The 24,925-nt window shown below is 42.5% G+C and overlaps 2 protein-coding genes across 20 annotated transcripts in view; one reads left to right on the top strand and one right to left on the bottom strand.

The window, feature by feature from the left end:
* The window catches only part of MACROH2A1 (macroH2A.1 histone), a 46,178-nt gene extending 38,538 nt beyond the window's left edge, over positions 1–7,640 (top strand). For all 11 annotated transcript variants that reach the window (XM_083798193.1, XM_083798199.1, XM_083798201.1 and 8 more), the window contains 2 exons: positions 2,341–2,515; positions 6,927–7,640. In XM_083798193.1, coding sequence (XP_083654319.1) covers positions 2,341–2,515; positions 6,927–7,092 — 341 coding nt within the window. In that variant the 3' untranslated portion in view covers positions 7,093–7,640. The remainder of the gene's footprint in view (positions 1–2,340; positions 2,516–6,926) is intronic.
* Positions 7,641–7,980: 340 nt separating this feature from the next.
* On the bottom strand, positions 7,981–22,604 carry LOC310881203 (uncharacterized protein). 9 transcript variants are annotated; one of them, XM_083798202.1, is made up of 8 exons: positions 22,410–22,576; positions 21,509–21,661; positions 18,160–18,279; positions 15,833–15,909; positions 14,920–14,990; positions 11,307–11,458; positions 9,737–9,884; positions 7,981–8,294 (listed from the first exon to the last, which is right to left on the bottom strand). In XM_083798202.1, exons 2-8 carry the CDS (start codon positions 21,544–21,546, stop codon positions 8,196–8,198), a joined length of 705 nt encoding a protein of 234 aa, XP_083654328.1. In that variant the 5' UTR covers positions 21,547–21,661; positions 22,410–22,576; the 3' UTR covers positions 7,981–8,195. The 9 variants fall into 9 exon arrangements, 6 of the variants coding, with proteins under 6 accessions (XP_083654328.1, XP_083654331.1, XP_083654332.1 ...); XR_014572198.1 differs by lacking the exon at positions 7,981–8,294 and adding an exon at positions 14,540–14,628 and having other exon boundaries at positions 8,597–9,884; positions 22,410–22,578; XR_014572199.1 differs by lacking the exons at positions 7,981–8,294; positions 14,920–14,990 and adding an exon at positions 14,540–14,628 and having other exon boundaries at positions 8,597–9,884; positions 22,410–22,573.
* Positions 22,605–24,925: the final 2,321 nt, after the last annotated feature.

Here is a 24,925-nt window from a genome sequence, read left to right as displayed (position 1 = left end):
AGTTTTTCTTGGAATTGTTCTACTAAAATATGTAGAATCAATTACTCTTATTTTTTTCAGTTGCTTATGTACGCCATTCCTTATCAACCTATTAACGAGTTGATCAAACTGTGCTAACAAATAGATGGCAATTTGGAGAGAGAAATTTTCTTCTCAAACATCAATGCGTCCCTCAGATCTGAGTGCTGCTTGGCAGCCTGACCCTGTAGGGAGCTCTCTGCTACCCCAGCAGAAACTGGACTGCTGGAGAAGAATTGACATAAATCAATTTCTCAGTTATATGGATATCCAGTTTTCACATTTCCCAACTGCATGGGTATCCCTCTTAATATAATAACCACAATCTTTACCTGAAATATAACTGTAAATAGCACAGAATGTGGCCATGATTCTTTCTGTTCGTTTCTATACCAAAAGTAAAACTTCCCCTTTCAGAGCATTTGCATTTGAAGTAAGGGATGGCCACTTTGGGTAATTAACGGCTGTCTTCAACAAAATCCTTATGAGTCAATTAACGGCTGCCCTAGAATACACTCTCTGTCTGAGAAGCATTATAGTTGGTGATGCGTATCGATACAGTATTTTATTCGTTCAGTGTGAAGATATTATCAGCATTTCACATCTGACTAGAGATATGTCAGCTGCTTTTATTAGATTTTTCTTGGATTTACGATGTAGTCTGGATCTGCCAACATTTTAGTTGCATATAAGGACAAATTTAAAGTTGCCTAACACTGAGGTTATTCAACATGTTGAGAATTTACAAACCTATAAAGACATAAATCCTTGTGCTTCCATTGTCCTTTAAAGTGTACTCTCCTGATTAACCTCCTGTCAGAATGCCACATGACAAAGACTATTTTCTGTCTTCTTCAGCAGCTGCAGGATAGTATCCATATGTGATGATAGTGCTCCAAGAGTTATTTCTACTATATTTAAATTACAAAATGCCTCGTAAACATTCCAGAGTGGAGTAGAGCCTCTAAGCACCTTTGCAAAACTGATTTTTTAAAATTTAAACAAACAAACAAAAAAGGTATTTTTCTTATTGTTGGTTTTTTTTTTTTAGAATAAACTCCCATTTTATTCCTGTGCTTCTGTGGCCTTGTATGATTATGTCCCAAAGCCTGTTATCGGGCTGATTCTTTGTGAAGGTTTGGTGCGTGTCCTTGTGAGACCGACTAGATTTATTCCTTCCATGAGCTTGTGAATAAGATGTTCTAGTTTCATCTCTATTTTTAAACAACCAAAATTTACAAGTTCTTATCTGCAGCCACAGAGCTGTGAGGTCAGAAATGGCAGGGATCTCTCGCCCAGCTTTCCGGCAGGCAGAGCGCGGTTTGCTGCCCTGCGATGGGAAGCGGTGAACCCAGGATGCGTTCTGTTACCGAGACAGGGACTGCTCTGGAGACTGGGTGTACGCAGTCTGTAGGCAGGCCCTCTTGTGTCTTGGTGATCCCCACGTGTCCCTGATAGTATCCTGGTGATAATATGATTAGTATGGTAAAATTTCTCCATTTCTTCATACATCCAAGGCCTCACCTGTTGGCATATAAACAGCGTGAATCGAACTTTGTAAATCTATAAATGCAACCTGGCCAACGGTTTGTCAAAAATGTGACAAACGTTAACTAAGAGAGGCATTGTTTAAGAAGTCTTGGATGACCCATGCACATAAAAGCTTGAATAAAACTAGGCCCAACGTTTTGAAATCACAAAAAATATTCTTTATAGTTACTCAGAGACAAAGATGGAAATAAAGCAGATACTTGAATTCAACTCTTTTCCAGCCTTCCTTATCAGTTTGCAGAACACTAACAGCTCTGAAATAACCCAATTTGTGGTTCGGTGTGATCAGAAGTTGGCTAAACAAGCTGTGTGTTTAGCAGGAGTAGCTGAAGGTCACACAAGTCGTAACACCGACAGTGCAGCGTCCTGGGATTTACCGTAGCTCTGCAATAAACTCCGAACCGAAGCGTGATCATCTCTTGAACAGGTTTATGTCCTAGCATATTACTGCCTTTCTCCTCCGACATTACACGAGTTTGCACAGTCCCCAGTAGGAATGTGTTGCCTTTGATGTCAGTCATGAATTCTTGCTCTCTCTAAAATAAGCTCTATTATAACTGTGATTTATAAATTACCACAGCAAAGTACAGCTGGAAGTGGAAAAGTCTCTGTAATCATGTTGTTATATTTTAAGGCTGTGTGATTTGTAATCTAAAACATTCACAGGGGCTAAAGGAATGTCTGTCAATTGTTTGCTATTTTAATCACATATGCATTCTTTTAATCCTAATGAGAGGAAAGCAATTATGTTTCACTTTCATTTCTTACTAGCTGTTGTCAGTGCTGGCCACGGATTGCCTGCAAAATTTGTGATCCACTGTAATAGCCCAGGCTGGGGCTCAGACAAATGCGAGGAGCTGCTGGAAAAGACAGTGAAGAACTGCTTGGCTCTGGCTGATGAAAAGAAGCTGAAATCAATTGCGTTTCCTTCAATTGGCAGTGGCAGGTAAGGCTGTTACATAAACATGATAGTTGATACAGGCTACGTTTCCTAAGTGCCATCTCATATGTACCTGTCCCTTCTCAGGTACAAAACTCATTCCTACAATGCTAACTTCATTCTTGCTCGTTTGGATCAGTTCCCTGAATGCAATGTTTCTTCTGGGTTCCTTCAAGCTGCACATGGAGCCTGTAGTGTTCTGAGGAGCAGTTAAACTTCAGCGTGTCTAGCAGTGATCCCTGCAGGCCTTTGAAGCATACAAATAGATTGAAGAGCATAAAAATAACTTTTTAAGAGTATATTAAAAGTATTTTTTCAGACTATTATTTGTTCATATAAACTGGGGATATGGAGGAGAGCACAAAGAAAAGTGGTCTCTTTTACCTAGTTTTACTGCATGTCGTAGAATGGCCAGAAGACGTAGAATCATAGAAAGGTTTGGGTTGGCAGGGACCTTAGATATCATCCAGTTCCAACCCCCTGCCCAGGTCAGGGACACCTCCCACCAGCCCAGGTTGCTCCAAGCCCCGTCCAGCCTGGCCTTGAACACCTCCAGGGATGGAGCAACCACAGCTTCTCCGGGCAACCTGTTCCAGTGCCTCACCACCCTAATAGTAAAGAATTTGTTACTTATATCTAATCTAAATCTACCCTCTTTTAGTTTAAAGCCCTTACTCCTTGTCCTATCACTACACTCCCTGATAAAGAGTCCTTTACATGTCTCAGTATTTGTTTAAGCAGTAGACCTGAAGTGCCTTGATTCTCTGGATTTCCAAAATCACTGCAAGCTTTCACCCAAACTCCATAAGCTGAACTCCACGCAGTTTTATATCGTGGGACTCTCCCAGAAAAAAAAAAAAGTTTTAAAAAGTCTTTGTCAAGATTTTTGAAAGCCAGAGTATAAAGTTAAGGTCCTCTAGATTTGTACAGGATTCTCAGTGCCTTTGAATGCTGGATAATGTTTTTAAGAATCTAAATATGGACTAGCATTTTAATTTAAGGCTCTTGTGTTTGGAAAGGATAGGGAGGTTTGGAGCACTTGGCCCTTGGTGGCTCAGAACGAAGACCAAATCTATGCTGAATCACACAGTGGTGTATTTAACTCTGAACAGCTGCCACTTTTGAAATTGCAATGAAAGAATTTGGCTGATCTTCACCAAGAATCTTCTTCCCATTGTGCCATGTTGCAACATTAGGTTAATATTGCATATTCTTTGTAGGGCAGAAAGCACTATTTGAGCTTTTGGGTGAATGACAGTGAAGAAATAGAAATTTTATTAGGATAATAAATTTAAGTGACTTGTGTCAGACGCAGCTCCAAATAAGGTGGTTTTGTATGGGTGGCATTTTAAGGAGGTAACTTGAGCAAACTTTACGGAATGGTAGAGCAATATAGTGGAAGATTTATACTGACCTGGTGAATTAGCTGTCGGATAAAGCAAGGCTACAAAAAATACTTTCCATGGAGCCCTTTTTTTTTCTGGAGAGCTCCCAGTGAAGAACCTTTCCAAACCGTTGCTGCAAAGTAGTTGAGTGGTGTTGGAAGATGATGAAACCCTGAATAATCATGAGATCCACGTTCTGTTATGAAATCTGGTTACTGACAGGCAAGATCTGTGGCTATGTTCTCAGCTTGGCATATGCATGTTGCTCTTACTCAAGCCAGTTGAAGTGGTGCTTTGAAAAGATGGAGAGGAATCAACAGGCATTGAGAAATGTATGAGGTTGTATATTTTCCCTCTCCTCTTTAATTAGAGTAGTTCAAGCATAAATGAATTTTGGAGAAAACAGAATATATTCTGACAATACTCTTTACTTGTTTTTATAAAGTCAGAAGTGCTAAAAGAAGTAAAGCTTTTAAAGAAAGCAAATGCCAAAGACACCACATGTATGCAGCTGTTCTAGTACAGACATCTGTCAAGCAGACATCACCCAATAAACCCACATAAACAATTTCATTCTCTTTTATAGTTGAGGAATGGGATTACATGAGGGCAGTTCAAATAAATCATGGGGGAAAATAAAATAGCATACTTGTAGTGTTCGGTGGGCCAGATGCTCAGCTACAGCCAACTTGTGGAAAGCACAAATTGGGTGCTGTACAAAGGTAGCCTGGAGTTCACTCTGGTAGGGCCAGCAGGAGAACAGGGAAAGAAGAGTTTGGGATTGAAAATAAAATCATCCTCAAAGTAGGGATTTCGTTCTGAGGCTCCAACTTTGATCTGAATTGACACTAGCTTGGCTAAAGCCTCAAGCCACATTTCACGAGAATTTAACTCAGACCAGTAGATCGATGCAAGAGGCTCCTGTTTCTTCTTGCAGCGCACACACGGCCATTGGTCAGCATCCTACTTCCGATTTTTCCACTTTGTCTCTTTTCCTTCTTTAGAGAGTGGTCCTAAACAGCTCATTTTCATCAGCTTCCCTGTGTGCGTGCCTCCCTTTGATCAGGCTGCTCTTCTTTCGTTAGCCCTGCCACGACCACTTTGCAGGGATGCAGCTGAAGTGGAGTTTGCATGGCTTCAGAGTCCTTGTCAGCACTGCAGAAACAGCGTGTACCCTGATTTTGATGCTGGCCTGTTCAGGAGCAAAGTTCCTCAGATATCTGCTCGCTATGTGCCAGGACGCAGCATTGCTACGTAACCGGCAAGGGATCAGATGCGGAGGCGCACTGACTCCAGGCCCCTTTCTCTGCGTAAGCCAACAGCAGGAATTAGCTCCGGTGTCAGAACTGTGCTGTCAGTCGATTACCTTATCACGCAGCTGGTTCTGCCTGAGCAGCTCAGTTGTCTTTGGAAGAGAACAAGTGTTTTCACAGTGCTTTTTCCTTTTTTTCTCTCCTTCAGTGAGAGAACAAAATAGGCATTTTCAGAAAAGAAAGAAACAGCATGATGTGCTATTCCATGTCATCACTTCTGAAATATCACAAGCACTGTCCTCAGGCAGCGGGTGTAATACCCCGTTACAGGCAGCACTACCCCCGAATTGCTCTCACAGTATATTTTATGGTCAGGTAATGTGCAGTAAGCGGTCCGTGACACAGGCAATTGCCTTTCTCATTTTGTGTCTTGCAGCGTGTAATGAGAGGGAGAGTACAACAGTGTTTTATTAGCAGAGGTTGGTGCTTCACTGAGCAAATGCTGTCATGGTGCACCTGTTAACACCAGAGGTGAATTTAGTCCAGCTTCTTCGAATTGCTGAGGAAACTCAGAAACTCACCTGTGTAATTTTTAAATTATTAATAATATTTCCCAATATTATAGGACAGTGTAACACACTTCTGTTGGCTTAAATGGAAGAATATATTAAACGTTACCAATCTTTTTGGATAAAAAAAGATGGAAACTTGTCAAACTTAGAACTGTTAAGTCACTATCCATCTCTGCCACTCTGTATTGAAAATACACATGAAAGTGGTTTTAGTATCTCCTTATCACCCTGTGTCTAAGAAAGATTTGCATAAATGCACACGTTATTACTTGGAGTGTTGACTGTCGTGCATCTGTAAGTGCATGTCAGTCAACCAAATGACGTTCAACAGCCTCTTCAAATTCTGTTGGGTCCTGCTCTTAACAGAAGGGTGACATCCCATCACCTTCAGACTGATTATTTCCGTGTACTTTACTGCGGCTTGGGGATTGCTCAGACTTTGACGAGGGCAAAACCACCCACTGGTGGGCAGAAGCACTTCCTGAGTAATACGGCAGCAAAGCTTAGACCACATTCCAGTACCAGGTGTAATTTGGGGCTTTTGCCATGACCTGTAAAACTTTTTTCACAGTTGAGGTCGTGGCTTTGTTCAGACTGCTCTACTTGTGCTTGGCCTGTTCTAACATTAGATGAAACTTTCAGACAAGAGCTACAAGAGATAAATGAGGAAAGAAAACTGTAAGCAGAGTTCCTAGGCTACGTACTCAGCTTTGAAATTTGGCCACGCACAGTTTAGTCATCTGAGAAAGCAGCAAGGTTTTTGTTTTCGCCTCTCATGCTGCTGTTATGCCAAGTTCCAGGTCCCTTTTTATTTTTCTTCAGGGGTTGGTTTACTTTCACGATGGGTTTGACTCTGCAACTCTAAGGTATATGCAGTTTTCCTGAACACTTCAGGCTGGCTGGCCATTGGATTCCTCGTCTGTTAAATGAGAATAATTGAGCCTTTGGATGGTGAAAGGTTCAACACATTAATGTGTGTGGACTGTGTTCGTGTATTGGGAATGCTTTCTTCTGTTTGAACATTTTAAGTCTTGCTTAAACAAACAACTTTGTAGCTTCTAATTCAGACTGTAAACACTAGCTTTGTAGCTTTATTTACTGTGCTGCATTAGAGAAAAGGCTGAGCCTTCCCTGCAAGGTTATGCCATCAAAAGCTTGTTCAGCAGGTCTTGATCTCCTTTCTTTTTTTTTCTGTTTCTTTTACTAGAAATGGTTTCCCAAAGCAAACGGCTGCCCAGCTGATCCTGAAAGCCATCTCCAGCTATTTTGTGTCAACAATGTCCTCTTCAATCAAGACGGTGTACTTCGTGCTCTTTGACAGTGAGAGTATAGGGATATACGTGCAGGAAATGGCCAAACTAGATGCCAACTAAGCATAGGAACCTACACAGTACCAGCTCCCTTCTACCCATCTTCTTCCCCCAAATCCTTAACTCATTGTGAAGCAGAACATCCCTTATTTTAAATTTTGCTCATCTAGGGAAATAAAGGTGTTTTTTTTGGATTTGTTTTAGTTTTTTTTTTACTTTCTAAAATGTTTTATGTTGGCACTGATAGTTGGCATTACTGCTGTTAATGCACTGTATACCAGGCATCGTCTGAACTTAGTGTAATCTAGGAGATTTTATAGTTTTATTTTAATGAAGTATGGTTGAAGCAGAAAGCTGTTAGGAATATGTAGTCTTTTACTTGTGAAAGAAACAGGCCGACCCTATTTTGTAACTGTGTTGTGGTGCTTTATCAATACATTGAGTGGCGTTCCTTTCATTTTTTAAAAGAACAGATGCTATAAACCTAATTTGTGTTTGTTTATTGTCTTAATGATAAATCTGGAAGAAAAGATACAGAAACCCTGTTGTTCTTAATTATATTTACAATTTTGAAATTGTGTGAATTGATTTAGTAAAATGTTTGAACTGTTGCTGTCAGTGTACTTTAATTAATTTTTCTCTTAAGTCTTTATTTTATGAATTCTGAAAAGGTAGATGGGAGAAGGATGATGAAACACCAGATCTGAGCTAGCAGCCTGGAAGCTTGTTTGGAGATGGTAGGCATCTTACATGTACTGGCTGGATGACTACATGCTCGGTGACACAACTGAACTTTCTGCAGTGAGCACTCAGACTTTCCTGTTGGTGCTTCAGATCCTCCTGTTCAGAATCTGACTTAATTGGCTGTTTATTTTGAGAGGTCCAAGCCTTTTATATCAAGTAAGGCCTAGGGTTTTTTTTTTGAACTAGTTCCAATCATTGAATATTGGCTTGTTTGAAGCCTTTTTCTATTTTTTTTTCCAAATCTTTATGAGCCCAGTTTGTACTGGTTGCCATATAGTTTGCACAGCTGAAATCCATACCAACATAAACCTTACGGAAGCCACTTGTTTTTGTACTCTGAGAAAGAAGAGGTTACATGTTCAAAAGCTATTGCATATGAATGCTCTCTCTGAAAAGGAAGCTCTTCCTTTGAAGTCTTCAGCCTACTTTCTATATAGTAGGCATACGTTTTCGATTTCTACAGAAAATTTCATTTGCTGATGAAAGAGTGCTTCCCATCCATCCTGGGTTGATCCAGAGCACTGAGTGGACAAAATTTGACTGACTGTTAAAAGTAAGCTCAGGACTCAGTATATGTATCCTGGATATCAAATATTAAAAACACATAGTTTAAGCTCCTGCAAGAGTTTGTTTTTTTGCACAGAATTTGGAATACTTGCAGTTTCAAGTGGAGTGCTCCAGAGGAACAACAGTGACAATACTAGAAGACAATTTAAGATAACAGTGCTGCTCTAAACATGTACACAAAGTTAAGAGGAGCAGAGAGTAAGTTAACTCTGTGCATCAAACATGTAAGGTGTTTGACCATACTAAGAATGCAAACTTAATTTTTAAATGGCCAAAGTGTCAGTCTTTAATGGCAACAGGTTAAGTGGCAATAAATAAGATGCAGTACTTTAGAATTTGTGAAAGGCACACTGCACTTTCCACAAATTTCACTAGGTGTCACTAAAAGGATTGAAGAGTAGACAGAAGCATGGATGAGGGTCACAAGGAAACATAATATGAAAAGGGCCCTGAGTTAAGCTCAGAAGGGCATTTTTAATACAGGAGGAGTGTACACATCAAACCAACTGTGTACCCAACAAATTACAGCTTCTTGGCCTCTTTGCACTGTAGAATTTACTGTAATGTGTAAAGTCTTTTTAAGTCCCAAAATTTAGATGTCAGTAACATGAAAAGTGTTTGATCAGGTGTATTTTCAAAGTAGTTAAAAGTACAACACCCCATGGTATTTAAATCTGACTTTTACACTGTTACACAAAATGAAGGGATGGCAACTTCTGTCTTTCAAGTATGAAAATCCTGAAGCAAACTGTAATGCAATTCAGATTACATGGACTTGTTTCTCCTGGCTTCAAATCTTCTCTGCTTATTCAGCCACTGGCACCACGAATAGCTCCACTGCTCCATTAGATTGCTTGTGACACGCAATTTGCCTTGTTTGAATCCAGGTCCTTTTGCCAATAAAGACCCATGAGCAGCTCCCACCTGGTGAGGATCTGAGCTCTCAGCATCACATCCCACAGTGAACAGAAACACTTATCAGTGCTTCTTACAGTGCCTTGAATAAGAAGGACAATGCCATGCTCACAGTGGGCAGGGCCCCAGCCTGAGAGCTTTCAGGAAGTCTGTTCTCATTATAACTCATAACTGAAACATCTTTTGCTCCTGTTTAAAATTGCTGGCAATTTTGAAGGTAGTTTCATAGGCAGCATCGCTGTATTCTCCTTTTGTGCAAATACCAGAGCTTCCTCCTCCTTCCTAGCATTCACTTAAAAGCTCATAAAGCCTTGGTGTTTGCAGTAAATACTGTGATTCCATTGCTTTGACCCAGCCTGCTCTGAAAGTGACCTTGAACTGCTGCCCAGCTGGTCCCTACTGCACTTGGAGCAGGGGAAGTTTGCCTAGAGGAGGAGTTGGTGGTCTCTGACACAGCCTTGCCTTCCCAGTCAGCACTCACCCATGTTTCCCACAGCCTGAAGAATGCTGCTCTGAGGTCCTGAAATCCAGCAGGCTTTGTCAGGAAAGCAGAAGCCAAAGATCCTGAAGCAAGCTTGAACTCAGCCACATGGTGCAGCCCGAGTAGATTATGGCATATGGTCAAGAACCTAAAAAGCAACATATCTGGTTACATGCATAACAAGGAAAACAGAGGAAATTCCTGCTAACATGTACTGCGACCAAGACGATACCACTTTGGGAATCTTCCTAGCATTTTGTTATAGTTAAGTGTGCAAGCTCCATGCAAAAAATAATCACACTTCAGGAGAGCCACATACAGAAAGTCTCAAAGTACCTTTACAGCTTGTTCTTCTCTTGGTAAGACCTTTAGGGATCTTATCTGAAAAGAACAGTTAAAATCACTGTCCTCTCTTTAGCAATTCAGGTACTTTAAAAGGTTAAAAGCTTTTTGTCACCAGTAGCAATTTCAATCAACTGCTTCAAATCTTGCTCTCCACTACTATTCTGCTTTTAGTCCAGACTTTTTCCACTGTGGAAGAGAAAGAACGGTATTAAAATGAATTTTGAGTGCATCAAAAGTCATGTAACTTCAGCAGTTTGCTCTGATTTTGCAGGCTATCATCCTCCCAAAGCTTTTCTCATCCTAAGCTGACAGCCTGTGTGATTAGTTAAGCAGGTATAATTACCCTACCACATTCACAGTCAGGTTGCCAGGCTGGGTTTTAGAAGCAATTAGCTGCTGACAGAAGTGTTACTTTGCCCTAGAGAGGAAGTAAGCAAAAATGTAAATCTGGAGTCTTTCCCCTGCCCCCCCTCTGCAGAGGAACAGCCCGCATTCATGCTGCAGCTCTTCTGCCTCTTTGGGTCCTTGCTTCCTGAAGTCCAGCCCCCACGTCCCACCCCACCCCAAAATGGAAGCAATGAACAACATTTGTGTAACCTCTAGTTTTCTAAAAGAGTTTGAGGAGGGCAGATTATTTAGGAACAGCAGCACAGATGTGTCTTCTGGATGATTAGTGCAGTGACGGACAGGTTAGACTTTGGGTCTCATGTTACATTCCACTCGAATCAGCCCTCCCTACTTCATGATTAGTTTAAGATTCATTAACAAAACTTGCTGCATTTGCTTCAGCTCCTCTCTCAACTTTTCAGAATTTGGATGTAGCATTTTGGCAGAGTCAGAGGTACAAGCAGGCTCCTAGCACTCGCATCCAGCCCACAACCCCGACTGAGATCTCCCCACTGCTCTTAGACATGCCCTGGACATTGGGTATGACCCAGGCTGCTTCAGCTCATCCTGCCCCGCAACAGAGAGAGGGCATCAGTAAAAGCAAGGTGGCCAAGCAAAGGCTGATCCCAATAAAGGTGGGCGATGGGAAGCACAGAAATGTATTGGGGCTTTTTTGCCGAGAACAAATGCTGCTTATGTACAAGCTTATCATAATTACAAAACGTCATTCTATGACTCATTAGGAGCAGCATCAGCATGATTATAAGCACTATATGAAAATGTGAAGATATTAATAGCTAGAAGGGAGAGCTTCTGATCCTTCAGCATTCAGACATACCATGGTGAAGTCGGCGAAGTATTTGTGCAAGCGCGAGGAAGGCTGGAATCCGATGCACCAGGCCTGAGCAGAGCACTTTGAGAAATACTTTTCCTCAATAAAAAGGAGGCAGGAACTTTGTTTCTCTCCAGACATCTGATGAATCTGAGAAGCTAAGAATTCAGAGAGAGTACACCAAAAGGTAAGATAAAGCACGGAACAGGGGTGCACAGGCTGAAACAGCGAGAAGACTCCTTGTTAGCCAAACAAGCAGAAGTTTGCAGAAAAACAAGGCTCCAATTTCCCTGTGTTAACACCAAGTTTTTGTGAGCTCTCTTCCCCTTGATCCTAGCTAAAATTGGGTTTTCTAGCCTGAATAACAGCATTGACAGGAGCTGCAGGTGCCCGGGCACTCGAAGATCAGGTCTGTAGCCCGTGGTAACTAGTGACATACTGTGCTCCGTGGTGGTTTTACGGAGGACAGTAATACCTAAAGCTGCAGTGGCAACCCAGAGGGAGCAGCATAATTGATAGGCCTGAAGAGTGCAGGTAAGTAGAAGGATTGTATTTATATCCCCGGCGTGAAACCCAATGGGAACCAGGCTATTGCACACTGGCTAAAGCGCTTGAAAATTGCCACCAATTCCTTTCTGTATTGAGTTCTTCAGAGATTTAGTTCATTCCTCCATCGAATCCTACTTAATGCCTCCACAACTCATGTTTAACCATTATCACTAGCAGCCAGCTCATAAACGCTTCCTCCTTGTCAGACACCACGGACAGGAATCAAGGGGAGATGATACCGCCGTTCCCTAATACAAAGCAAGGAGCGACAACGCTTCACAGCGTAGCCTACGAAATCCCAGCTCTTCCCCGCTTTCTCACCAGCCTGGCTAACAGAAGAAATTTGATATTTCTGCACCTTGAAATGACTAGCCTTCTTAGGCTTAGGAGAATAAATTAAAGTTGAGCCAAAGTATGCCTCAGCTGCAGCGATGGGCAGATTGATTTGCTTTCCATCTGGGAGATTAAATTCCACTGCCAAAAAAATGGCACCAGCATAATTAGCTGTCAGTCAAGTTGCAAAGAGACAGACTATGTGGGATAATTGAAAGCCCTGCAGCTTCTCATTACATACTACAGTAGCCCTATTTGCAAATTTCCACCTTGAGGAGGTTCCCCGAATATTGTCAGGATTGTACTTACTCCTCCTGGCGCATTCTTCTGAAGTGAAACAGGAATATTGTGCAGAGATGGATTAATTTTAAGTAATTCTCACTTAACCTAAGTTGGCTATAATATATTTGTCAACAGCCCCTGACAGCTCCACTAGGCTTTAATTGCAAGCAAATCCAAACAACCAGAAGGAAGCAGTAGCTCTTCAACTCCGCTTATGCCCAGGAGACACCTTTCTAGGCCTAAAAACCTCCTAAAAAAAATCACCTCCCTTTTTTTTTTTTCTCCACACAATATCCCTCCCTTATGGTTTCTCTTATTATTTCTCATAATGAGCCTATCAGCCTGCAGTGTTACAGATGTGTATGTTTCATTTAAAATAATCAACTTTTCTTTTCCCCCTCCCGTTTTGTGAAGCTCGGGAGTGGTTCAGCAATGGCTGAGCGTACTGAAAAAGTTTAGGAGAGCTGAGCGGCTCTGATGGTCACGTTGATGGCTGCGGGCTCATTTTGGTAAGATGGTGAGAGGCAAAGAGGGCCCTAAGAGTAAGACACATTACAGTCCTCATCCTAAAAACACAGGGAGCATGCAAAGCATTTGACTTGTGTATAAAAGCAGCCAGTACTGACCGCAATCTCTTTTTCAGGTGAGCATCTCTACTTTGTCACCCTTCACCAGAAACTGCCCAGCTCACCAATAAAACAAAGAATTGGGCCCATCGCTCTTGCCAATTCCCCACAAAGGAAACGGTTACCACCAGCTCTGCTGAAGGCTTCTGCCATCCTTCACTCCCCAGGAGAGGAGGCAGGGCTGTGCCACTGGCCTTACAACCAGGCATTATCTGATCACGTCTGCACTAATGTGCTTTTATGCCAGTGTAACCGAGGTGGGAGGAGATGGGGGAGATTCTGTGGGCTTTGCCTGCTTCTGGCAGCTTTAAAGTTCTCCACGCAGAAAGGTTACTGCTTCCCACAGAAGAGGGAGCCAGTGTCACACCTCCCACATGGCTCTGAAAGCTCTGAGCTAATAAAGCCCAGCCTAATACACTAATAACTCTTCTTAAACCAGAGCTTTCATTATAAAGAGTAATTTATGTTCACCTTTAAGAGCACCACAAGCCTGAGCCTTCTTACAGGCCCAGATTTGCCTTTCGCCTCCCTGTAGCACTTCCCTGGAGCTGGGAGGATTTCCAGACCTGCTGGGGACTCACTGGTGTAAACTGGGAGCCAAATGGAACCAAACGTGTAGCTCAAGAAGTGCCGAAGCTGAAGTAACTACCTCGCTGCTGTGATGTGGTGGGAGGCTGGCTTGGCACAAACCAGCAAGGAAGAAACTGCAGAAATCGGCGTGAAACTATTTCTGATCATTTCGGCTCTATCAGAAGTATAAACACAATCTACTCCTACGTCTAGAGGGAGCAGGTTGGGATTTCGCACGCAGTCTGGTCTCCTGCTGGCTTATCCTCACGCAGGTTAGGAAAGGAAAAATCGTCCCTCTTGTCTGGGTACAATGGGCCTTTATGATTTATTAGACAGTCCTCCTTTTTTGCCTCAATTACTCACTTCAAAAGGGGGTGGAAATGGGACATTCCTAGCCCTAATACTAAATGCATGTAGTCAATAAAAAAAGAAAAAACACTGAAAAATGTTTAAAGGGAGGGTGCTTAAGTTATTGCAACCCTTGGGAGCATTAATGTATGTGCCAACAAGTTACTGTATGCGGCTTTAACATGCTTATTTATTCTGCTGTGTAATAAAACTCTGTCTTAAACAGTGCCAAAACCTGTTTGCCATGGCAACCCCTCATCACACATGTGTTCCAGTACTACTTACAAGCACCTTCTTAAAGGGAAATACACAGCAGGATGAATGGCTCGTGACCTCCGGGGCATTTTACAAAGTTTTAAGCACCCAAGTAAATATTACTTTGGACTGAACTATTTCTCCCAGGTATTCCCCCCCCCCCCCCCCCCTCTTTTTGAGTAACTCTTTAAGCAGTGAAGCAAAGCCTGTTCCCTGCTCACTTCCCTCCAAGTGGGGTTGTAAGGACTTGGACAAAGCACAGAGCCCAGCTTTTACCTGGCAGGCCTCAGGTGCTGCCTCTTGGCTGGGGAGGCATGGCAGGAATCAGCTGGTCTTCTGCAGTTTCAGGGGCACCGCAGCTGTTCCTGGAGTAATTACTCATCCTTTGTATTGGCACAATAGATGCTTCCCTCCTCCCACTCACACTAAATGCTTCCTCTGTCTAGCCACTGGCCTTTAAATCCGAGCTTGCACATGTTCATAATAAAGCCACGTAATGTTAGTGTTACACTTACCAGCTCCGCGAGTGCCCAGCCCAGGAAAGGGGTTGACTCTGGGTCCTTTTTCCATTGCTTAAGTTACTGCTGTGCCTTAAAACTGGCGAGACAAGCTCGTTTCCCACAGCACAGGTAAGATGCATCCTAGCAGGAACTTACCTGAGGCAGGGTAGGTACAGCACAGCCTGCTGAACCATCCTCAAGTACAGGGCTCTGCAGCATGGGGATCCCTGGAGGAAAGTGGGTCCCTCGGGTGGCTTCCTCCAACACACCTGCCCACAGCTACACACAGCTCTATGTGGAGGAGCAGTTCCTCAGCCTTGCTGGGTACAAACTCCCACTGGCTCAGCACGCAAAGCCTGATTAAGGCTTATTTTTATTATTGGCTGTATGTTCTGCCAATGCCTCTGCTGCCCATGAGCAGCATATTTCATATTTCCCAAGCTGATCACAGGCCAGCACGCTAGGATGCTGCACCTTTACTCTGCCTGTTTGGGGAGGGCCAGGCTGGCTGCCCATGCTCAGGAGGCCAGATGCTGCTGGGGGAGGCTCACCAGCAGCTGCAAGGACCCCGCTCATCTGCCTGCCTGACAAAGCCGCTCAGCCCGAGGACGACTCCCAGGAGATCCCCACCACCACCACCGGAGCGCTGCCTGGGTGGGGTCCATGCTTGGGACATCCATGACTCTGCTAACCTCACTGGACTCTACTAATTCGATCGCTAGAGGAATCACAGAACAGAATCACAGTGTATCGGGTTGGAAGGGACCCACAAAGATCACCGATTCCAGCTCCTGGCTCCACACAGCACTACCTAAGAATTAAAACTTTACACAAGTCAGGGGCGTCTTAGTCTTCTGGCACCATAACACGAATTTCTGCACAAGAAAGCTCAGTTTAATCCTTACAGAAAAACCTCTCTGAAATTTATCGGGCTCTTCTAGGCCACGCACGTCCTCCAGGGTTGACAAACTCCCCACACTTCGTCTCCCAGCTAAATCCCAATCCCAGACCCTCACAGAGCCTGGTGGGAGGGAGAGAGCCAGTCCCCGAAAGGCAAAGGGAACCTTACCAGAAACATTCGCAGTGACATTGCCTCTTGTCGTCAGGTCCAGGGGAAAGACCTTTCCAGCACCCAGGAGAGAAATCCTAGAAAGTACCAAAATACAGTCATTTGAAAAATAAATAGGTGTATATAAAGCAAGGAAAGAAAACAGTGTATTCTTAATGCTCCATTATTAACGGTACTCAGTAAGGGATTTTCTGCTTTGCTGGAGCATGTAACAGGCTTAAATAAGAATCCCTATCAGAACATAACTTTGTAATTATGTAGATAACGTTTGCTATTGTAACAACAACGTAAGTGCTCAAGCTCCATTGGTTACACATTTCTTTGGGTAACAGAGATGTCTCTCAGCTCGTGCTTCAGCAAGACCACAAGTGTCACCTTGACAAACGAGCAACCATTTAAGACTCCAGGCATTTAGTAGTGCTGTCCTCTGCTCTTAGGGAGAAGTTCAGCTACTGGTTCCTGGCACAATTCCTAAAGAGTTGTGCCAGGGATGAATGTTGATCTTCTAGCCCCATGAGCAGCATTAGTTAACCATTTCCAGCCTCATCATTAGCAAACCTCAGCACTAGCTCAGTGCATCCTTTCAGAGCTCAGCAGGCAGTACTCAAAGTGAAAACCTCCAGGAGCTCCCAGCAGAGGGGAAAAAAAGCATCTTTGTGGTGCTTGTAGTGAAATTTTCCTGTTTTCACCATGTTTGTTTGTAGAAAGCCTCTAGAAATAGAGCTATCTGGGGACTGTATCCAAACACTTCCGTGTTTCTCGCTCTCCCCAGAATAACACCACCGCTCCTGGGTGTTTGGGGGGAAGCAGGTGAAATATTCCATTTTCTTTCTTTTCTCACTGATTGACCACGTTTGTGATCTCAGTGACCAACACGGAACATAAACGTCCCTGCAAATATAAGTTCCAGGACATAACCCAAGATTTCTCAGTGTGCAGAACTGAAGTGTAACAGTTCTGTACAGTAAGTGATTCCTTCTGGTAAGCTGTGACCTGCTCCTGTGCGATTGCAGTGGATGTGTTTTACTGCCCTGGCAGTGGGACCGATCCCTTCCACAGTAAGTCTTGTAAACAGATCCGTTCCTTGCCGGAGAGCTGATTTTTGATCAGCTCCGTGTGAGTCAAAAATTGTGCTGAAATGTCTGATTACGAACACTTCTGTCATGTCTTACGGCTTCCCAAATCCCAACTGGAAAACATCTTGATATAATACCGTGTCATCAGTTTAAAAGAACATATAAAGTTAGGTTTATTGAGCTGCAATCTTGCAGTGCATTTGCAAAATTCAGAAAATATGTTAATGTGTTATTTCTCCTAAAAGTAGTCACTGAAAACACACACTGATCTACTTGTGCATGTGTTTACAATTATTTCTGCACGTCACTGTGCCCAAATAACTGTTAGAAAAATTTCCAAGCTAGTGTGTGTATGTTTAGTTTTACTCAAATTCCCATAAATGCATAAGAAATCTCTGCTGCCTAGAGACTCGAAAACGTAGTTTTAACTGGAATCAAATATCATGAGTGATACCTATTACTGCATCCTACCAGCCTATTCCATTATAACTTGGAGGCATCGTAATATTTCGTGTCATTACATAGTGCTGGAGGCATGAAAACTCTCCAGGCTGATTAGCATCTTGCCATTCCTCACAGTAAAGCACCTAATCCATCGGAAAGGACTGCTAGCTCTCGGCTGATCATTCATTTGTCTCATTGAAACCCTATGACTCCATTTTAAGAGCTTTTTTATAGACTCGTATAAAGGAGAAAGTGAACTTTTTAACATGTTTGCACTCCACTAAGTCAATACACATAAAAAGAAGTACAACTGGGGTTCCTACATGGATATATGGCCCAGAAGTGCTAAGCTGGTAAAGAGATCCAGCTACTAGTTAGGCAGGAGATTAACATGATTGCCTTTTCTTCACATTGCTAACTGCCTCCTAGAAGCAAGGGGCATCCAGAAAACCAACAGGAGGATGAGCCAGGTCCTGGACTCCCCAGACAGAGGTTTTACCCAGTAAATTCATGTGGCTTTTTGCCAGACTAGTACATCTTAACTCTGGTTATAGTTGCCTATCAGTCTTTTCAAGGCCAGTCTAAATTAACAGCATTTATAGTTGCTACATACAGAACATGAAGACTTTGTGGTGGATGTTAGAAAACAAGCTCTCTTTGGATGGTCACATGCACACCCCTTTAGCAGAGTCCCATAGCACCACTGTTACTGATGGTATTGATGGTATAGGGCCTTGCTGTTCAAGGAAATGCACAACTTCAAGATGATGAGTAGCCTCTGTCCCAACAAGTCTATAATGCAAATACCTGGTACTTGTCCAGATCTTTCCCACATCAATACAGAGAGCTGAGTCAAGGGAGGGAGAAATTAAAAGCAGCTTCTCTCCACTGCTGTTGTTCCAGGCACTTGGCCCCTCACTCCAATGCCTGCGAGATGGTAAGAGAGAGGAACTTAGAGGAAGCAAAACAGAAGATTCTCAGCAGCTGCAAGATGCAGCAAATGAAAGGAACATGTTTTTAAATAGAAACCATCAGTACCAGTACAGCTGTCAACTGCACTTTGCCCAAAAAGGGAATTTTTATTAAGCTCTGTAAAAGCTTCTAAATCTGGAACTTTAAAAGCATTTTTCTCTGTATAAAATGAAAGCTTACAATGGCATATCTTCATTGAAAGCCAACGTTAGAGCAAGAGCTTCACCAAGAGAATAGCTGAGATGAATGTTGTTATTAATTATCATTTAAACTTCTACAGTTTGCGAAACGCTGTTGAAGTAAAGTTGATCAGGATCTCCCAGCCAGATGGCTAATGAAATGCCATCAGCCTTTCCCACAGATTATCTCCTTCATACTTTGTAACTTCCAAGATGTCCACACCACCACCAAAGTTTAACAGAGGTTTAATCTGAAGTTAACAACCCCAGTACGGTACCGCTGATTGCTCAGGTTGCAGGAATCTGAGTGGCATTTGGGAAGCAATGAAAGAAATACAGAAAACCTCAAAGGACAGTCTGAGGCCATTATCTTAGGCCATGTAAATCAATGCATCCCTGGACTGTCTCTAGGTCTGAGAAAGATTTTGCTTCTTGAATCCAGTGCTGAGCTGTGCAGCCAGGAAGCAGGGACTGAAGGAGGCAACAGTACAGACAAGCAATGGATTTATCAAGAAGCATATATTGGTCAGGAAACGCACAGAGAATCTCAGGACTTTCATCATCCTGCCCAACAGTTCATCCCACACCACCACAAGTGGTTCCCAGTGGTTCTGGTCATCCTCTGACCCCACAGAGCCAAGCTTCCTGGAGCGAGCAGCAGGCAAGAGAGAAGGGATCACAGAGGACCATGCATAAGAAGCCTCCTGCATTTCCAACTTCCTCAGCAAGTCTGAAAACAGCGACCCTGTCCACCAACCAGGTGTGAACGTCAGCAGGAATTAGCCAAAAATGAAATGAAAGTTCAAGCGAGGAGGTGTAGCAAGGCAAGCAGGCCTTCAGCTGCTGGATCCCAATAGACATGTACACAACAAGACAAATATGTTCATTTGTAAGCCTAAAATTTAGGAGAGCCCAGCTGCATCGCCCTGCTCCAACACAACGTGTCCATAACTGTATTAAGAGACCGACTGCTGAGGAAAGTGACCCGGAGAACTGGGTACTTACACAAACCTGGACCTTTAACTTCTTGGTGGCACCTTTTCCGTGTTGTAAGACATGGATATAAACACAACCCTCGTCTCACAGTATAAAAAATGTTTAGGATTGTAAAGCATCAGATTAGAATGAGTTACAGCAACAGGGACTAACTAATCAAGACACTTCCACTACTTATTTCCTCTGACTGGACAGAAGACCTGGGAGCCACCAAAGGCACTGCTGAGCTTCGCCAAGCAGCAGACAAGGCTTCATGTCATGGGCATATTTACTGTGGAAGATTTGAGGTGAACAGTGAAAGACACTGACAGGTACAGCAGTGCAGGCTGTGCCCGGTGCCCACCGCAGTCAAACATTTTGAAGTCAGCTCTCAGATACAGAAGTGGTTTCAGAGCAGTGGCCATGCAGGGCATGTTCCCTAGGCCCATACCCAAAGTTTTGCAGGAAAATCTTGATTTATGTACCCAAATAGCACCAAATTGACCTCATCACCCAGGGATTAAGGTAATCTTGCAATAATTGCAAGCTTCCTATATAACTGGAAATACTGATTTGTGCTGTTTGAAAGAGAAAAAGATTTAGAAAATTTTGATTCCACAGGAACTGTAGACCCTTCAAACAGCAAGGTAGTTAGCTTTTAATTCCCAAAGTCTTAAAAGGACACCAAAAAAAGAAAATATCATCATCTTTGGGCAAGTGAGTACAGTACAGCAGGTAACATGTAAGTGAAGTGTTTAAGTGTTTCTACTGTTACTCTAACTCGTAATGTACTTGGGAAGACCTGCTGGAAGTTCAGCTATCACAGGCAACTTGACAACAATTTGAAATATGGCATACCCAAAATAACATCTGGGACACAACAAGCAGTCTAAGCAGCAAATACAATGTTTGCCCATACGTTATGAGCCCGAACATGTGGAATAACATAATGAGAGTTTGAAATGCTTTAAAGTTTAACTTTATTACCTCACTCAGTGCCCTGTTAACTAGGTCTAATTTTAATCAGCCAACTGTCTTAATTTAGTTGCAGCTGAATTATCTTCTAGGGATGGTGGGAACTACATGTCACTGCCACATTACATTTATTCAAGGACCAGCATTCCTGGAGTGCTTCTCATTCTAAGTGGCTTTGTTTCAGAAACAACGGGTAGTATAATTTTATCTGGCCCTGATGACAGTCTTGGGATGGATTTCACCATACTCTCACAATGATATGTTTCTCAGAGGTCCTCCGAGTTTCTAAGCTGTCCATATCAGCAGAATGACCATGACTCTACTCGCAACTTGGAGGAGAGGCCATAAGAGACAGGCCATCCTGAAGACAACTCTCAAGCCAAAATACATGGACCTTTCCATATCAGTACAGTCCAACAAGAGATCTCTAACTCCCCTTATCTCTAAATGGCAAGATTTCCAAGCAGCTCTTTTCCTTTAAAATTAAAGGGACAACCTGTTTTTTTAATTAAAAAAGCCAGTGCCCTCCTGAGAGATACACAAAAGGGAGGGGAAACCACAGCCAAGTGAACAGGATCCACTCTCTGATATGCAGTTTGTGCATGGTTAATGGATGTTGGGCATTAATATTTCTTACCCTTTTGTCTGTGTTCACTGTAATAGAAACCCCTGTCTAGACTGAGTGGCTACTACAAGTAATCCCAGTAATATCCAGTAAAATCACTCTGAAATGCGATAGCTATAGTTATCAAGGAGCACCAGGATTAACTTGATTGATTGAACAATGGACTTCTGGTTTTTAACATGATCTATATGTGTCCCAAAATCAAAAAATATACATATGGTTGTAAACCCTTCAATTCAGGGCAACTTATCATAGTCTGTAAATGTACCGACACACCCTAAAAGGAGAGAGATTAGTGCTGCTTCAAAATGAAAGGATAAATGGCAATGGCCATAAAGAAATACTTTCACTTAACCAGCCACTGCTTCTGCAAGGACAGGACACATCAGCCTCTCTACTGGCAGCCAGGGAACAAACAATACATACTTGCCTCAATCTTTCCTTAAAAGTCCTCTTCTGAAAAGACATCACAGCTGATGATGTTTGTGGTAAGTTCAACCAAGAGAGACATCTCCTCCTGGAGCAGCCTCTGCAGTAACTCAGTAAACTATCATGCCATGGGACAAGGAGAGCTGGAGCCTACCTAGAGGGATAAGATTACTTTCACTGTACTTGATGAATTTAAATGGGTGGTAAAGTTTCTGGGTCAAGGTGTAGAGTGTCATCCACTTCCACTATGAGCACATGGTGGTTTTCTTGCTAACCTGGGCCTGCAAGGGTGCACCTGATATCGTTGCTTTGAGCTGAGATAATCTGGGGTGCTTATGGCTGACCTTTCCAAGGGCTGATTCACAACAATTAATAATTAGTCAGAGATGTAAGACCTGGAACTAGAACTCCTGCATCCATGTCTAGCTCAGCCTACAGTCCTCTTCAGAAGTTTGGTCAAACTCTTGAGTTCTTTTTATAGACTAGTATGGGCCTGGAAACAAGAAACACAGAATTTCTATCCAGCAAAACAGAGCCAACAGTAACCAAATGTACAGTTAGGTAGAGGATAGATCACTTCTCATGCTAGGAAAACATCAACCTTTAGAAAAGTTACACGTTAGCTCACATTCTTTCAAGGAACCACCACTTAAAAGTGGAATTTTATATTGGGAATTCACAATCAATTCCCACTATTTTAAAAGGGAATTATGTCAATATAGTTGCAGCAGCACCTGGCTGTACAGAAGGTGACAAGAGTCACCTAGCTAATGATAGCTTTTGTACTATGATATTCTCTTCAGGGACAGCTTTGGAATGACCTCACAAAAAGATGGGCACTTCTTCTCATCTATAGCATGCTAACAGACGTTGCAATTGCAAGAAAACAGAAAACCACTAACCTTAGTGAATTCTTCATTTGTTCATATTATTTGTGCCTCAATCACACGATGACATAAAATACTTGGTCATTAAGTTTTCAAGCTCTACCATGTGCTGCAGCAAAATGACAAACATCCTTCCAACCCTCTCTGCCTTCCTTTTTATGATGTACCTGTGAATCATGCTTCCTTTTGTTCCTGCATGAAAATGGCAGAACAGGTGGTTCCTGTTTGTTTGAAAAACACAATTAAAAGAGCTCTCACTGTATTGCTAATTGTTGAGTAGCTCACACTTACTCACCTGGGACAAGTCTGCTGTAACGAGGCTGCTTGTTCCCTTTGTTTCTGTAAGCAATCCAATTTGAATAGGGCAGAGCAGGAAAGGGAGCTCTATGGAAATTCCCCCATTCATTTATTTTTAACTTTTCCAGTGGAAATGTTTTTGTTTCCAGAATCTGGGGCTGTACCTGTTGCCTTCCTCAAATTCTGATGGAATCTGATGTTTAAAATGAGCAAGAGATACTTGATTTAAGTCCCTTCCCTTCCACCAGCCAGTGTGGAGCTTTCACAGCTCCTTAGGTGAGGATAAATTTCTATGTCTAGCAAAACATGGGTAAAGAACTCTGCACTGACCTGACTTTGAACCTTTTGCTGAGCCATTCTCAGTGCAGGAAAATATTTATTTTATTACAGCTCTGCAGAACTCATCCCAGCCCAGATACTCAGATTAAGACCAAATGTGTTGAGCTTGCATTAGGTGAAGTCATGAGAGATTTGTGTTTGGGATTTTATCTATGTTTCTTTTGTAGATGTTACCGATGCTGAAATGGCACAAAATAAAAGAATTGCAGTAATAACAGTTCTCATGGCATCTTTCAGGTTCTTCTGGGGACTTCATAAAGGGGATAGCCCTATCCTGTGTCAAATGTTGTTTCTGAAGGATTATGTAACACTAGTCTCTCTGAATCCTGAGAAATTCCTTTTACAAGAAATTTCATGAGGCTCTTCTGGCTGGCTGAGCAACTTCGAGTCTTTGAGCCTTGGCTTACATCAGCTCTTTGCACATCACAGGGCCTGCAGACATCTCCGGGCCCTGCTCAGCAACACCGCTAGAAACAGAGAGATGGAGGAGGGAACCTCTGCCCAGCCAGAAATGGAAAAACGTTGAGCTATAGAGAACTCATAGCGGACATTTGTCTCTAGGCACAGCCCAGATTTGATCTTGGGAATCCTGAAATATGATAGAAGGGACCATCTGACCTGTACTGAGACTTAAGTCTGAGATGTACAGTCAGACACCCATGAAACACTCATAAGTTTCTGATTTTCACTGCATTAATGGCTATTTCGATATCAGCGAAAGAACTGAACACTCCTGGGACTAGACACTGATGAAACCATTTAAGAGTTTTCTCACCAAAATTTCTAAGTAATCCATGTTCTCATGGTAACAGCAAAATCCCTGTTAAAATATAGTTGCAAATATCCTGTTTCTTTTTATGGCCGAGCTGATATATCAGACCTGAGATATGAGATATACGATATTTCCATTACAACCATAATGTCTCCTTGGGACCTATATGGTGTCACTGTGTATTACCAGACTTCAAGAGCGATCTTGAATACAAAGACTTTATTTACTAAAATATCACACGTAGCAGTTCCTGATTCTTCTATTGTAATACGAGGATAATGAAAAATAATGAAAAATAAAAGCTAATTCGAATATTTTAAAGCCTAAATGTAATTGTTAAACTTAGGTAGTATAGTAGGGAAAAAGAGAGGAAAATAGTGTGAAATATTTCAAAAGTTTTTTTTTATCTGACCATGATCACAGGGGAGATGCCAAATGAATAACCTGAAGTTTTATTAGTGTCTCTGGGCTTGTTTCTGTGACTGTGTGAAAGAAACCTTTATAAAGGAAGCATTATCTGAAGACATCCCCCAGGTTTTAATACCATTTTCGGAAAGTGTAACAATATATCACTAATACAGAAACCGAGATCTGCCGCAGCATTATCTATCTGATCTGTTTGGAAGTAGCCTGAGACGCAAGAAAGGGTGGTGAGATGCAGATGTTATCAATTAGCCAAAGAAGTTAACAAAACAACTTCAAACCGCAGCAGTTGTTCCAGCTGAGAAGCCTTGAAGGGGGCATTGAGCTGTTGCTGTGCGCTCCCTTCTTTTGTATGCACTGATAGGAAGCCCGTCAGACCACAGCTGTGAAATCCCAGCTTTGGCAACCAGATCCTCCCCAGCAAATCCAAGAGGAAGGAGGCAAGACTGGCATTGAAAGGGCTGCCTAGTCCTCAAGGCAAAAACCACAGCTAAAGCACAACAGGTCTTACGCAAAGGGCATTTGGTAGACGAAGTGAGTGATAAGGAGAAGTAAACCCGCTTCTGTCAGGGCAGAACCAGCGGTGACACGAAGGTTATGTGAATTGCTATTAAAAAGAAATCCTTCAAGTCAGGACAAATAAGGAAAATGTTTGGGAACAGAAGATCGAGGCTAGAAATAGAGTGGAAATGCGTTTGTT

The sequence above is a fragment of the Anser anser genome, assembly GCF_964211835.1.
Source record: "Anser anser genome assembly, chromosome: 14".
Classification (NCBI taxonomy): domain Eukaryota; kingdom Metazoa; phylum Chordata; class Aves; order Anseriformes; family Anatidae; genus Anser; species Anser anser.
Note: the sequence above shows the minus strand (reverse complement) of the source record. Positions and strands in the feature narration are given on the sequence as shown.

Bases quoted from the DNA above. Each gene is read 5' to 3' on its own strand.
- LOC310881203 (XM_083798202.1), bottom strand. From the start codon at position 21,546: ATGTCTTTTCAGAAGAGGACTTTTAAGGAAAGATTGAG. The intron at 14,991-15,832 runs GTAAGGTTCCCT...ACTTTCCTCCAG, and splicing joins TGTCACTGCGAATGTTTCTG to GGATCCCCATGCTGCAGAGC. The intron at 11,459-14,919 runs GTAAGTTCCTGC...CTGAATTCTTAG, and splicing joins CTGTACCTACCCTGCCTCAG to CTTCTCAGATTCATCAGATG.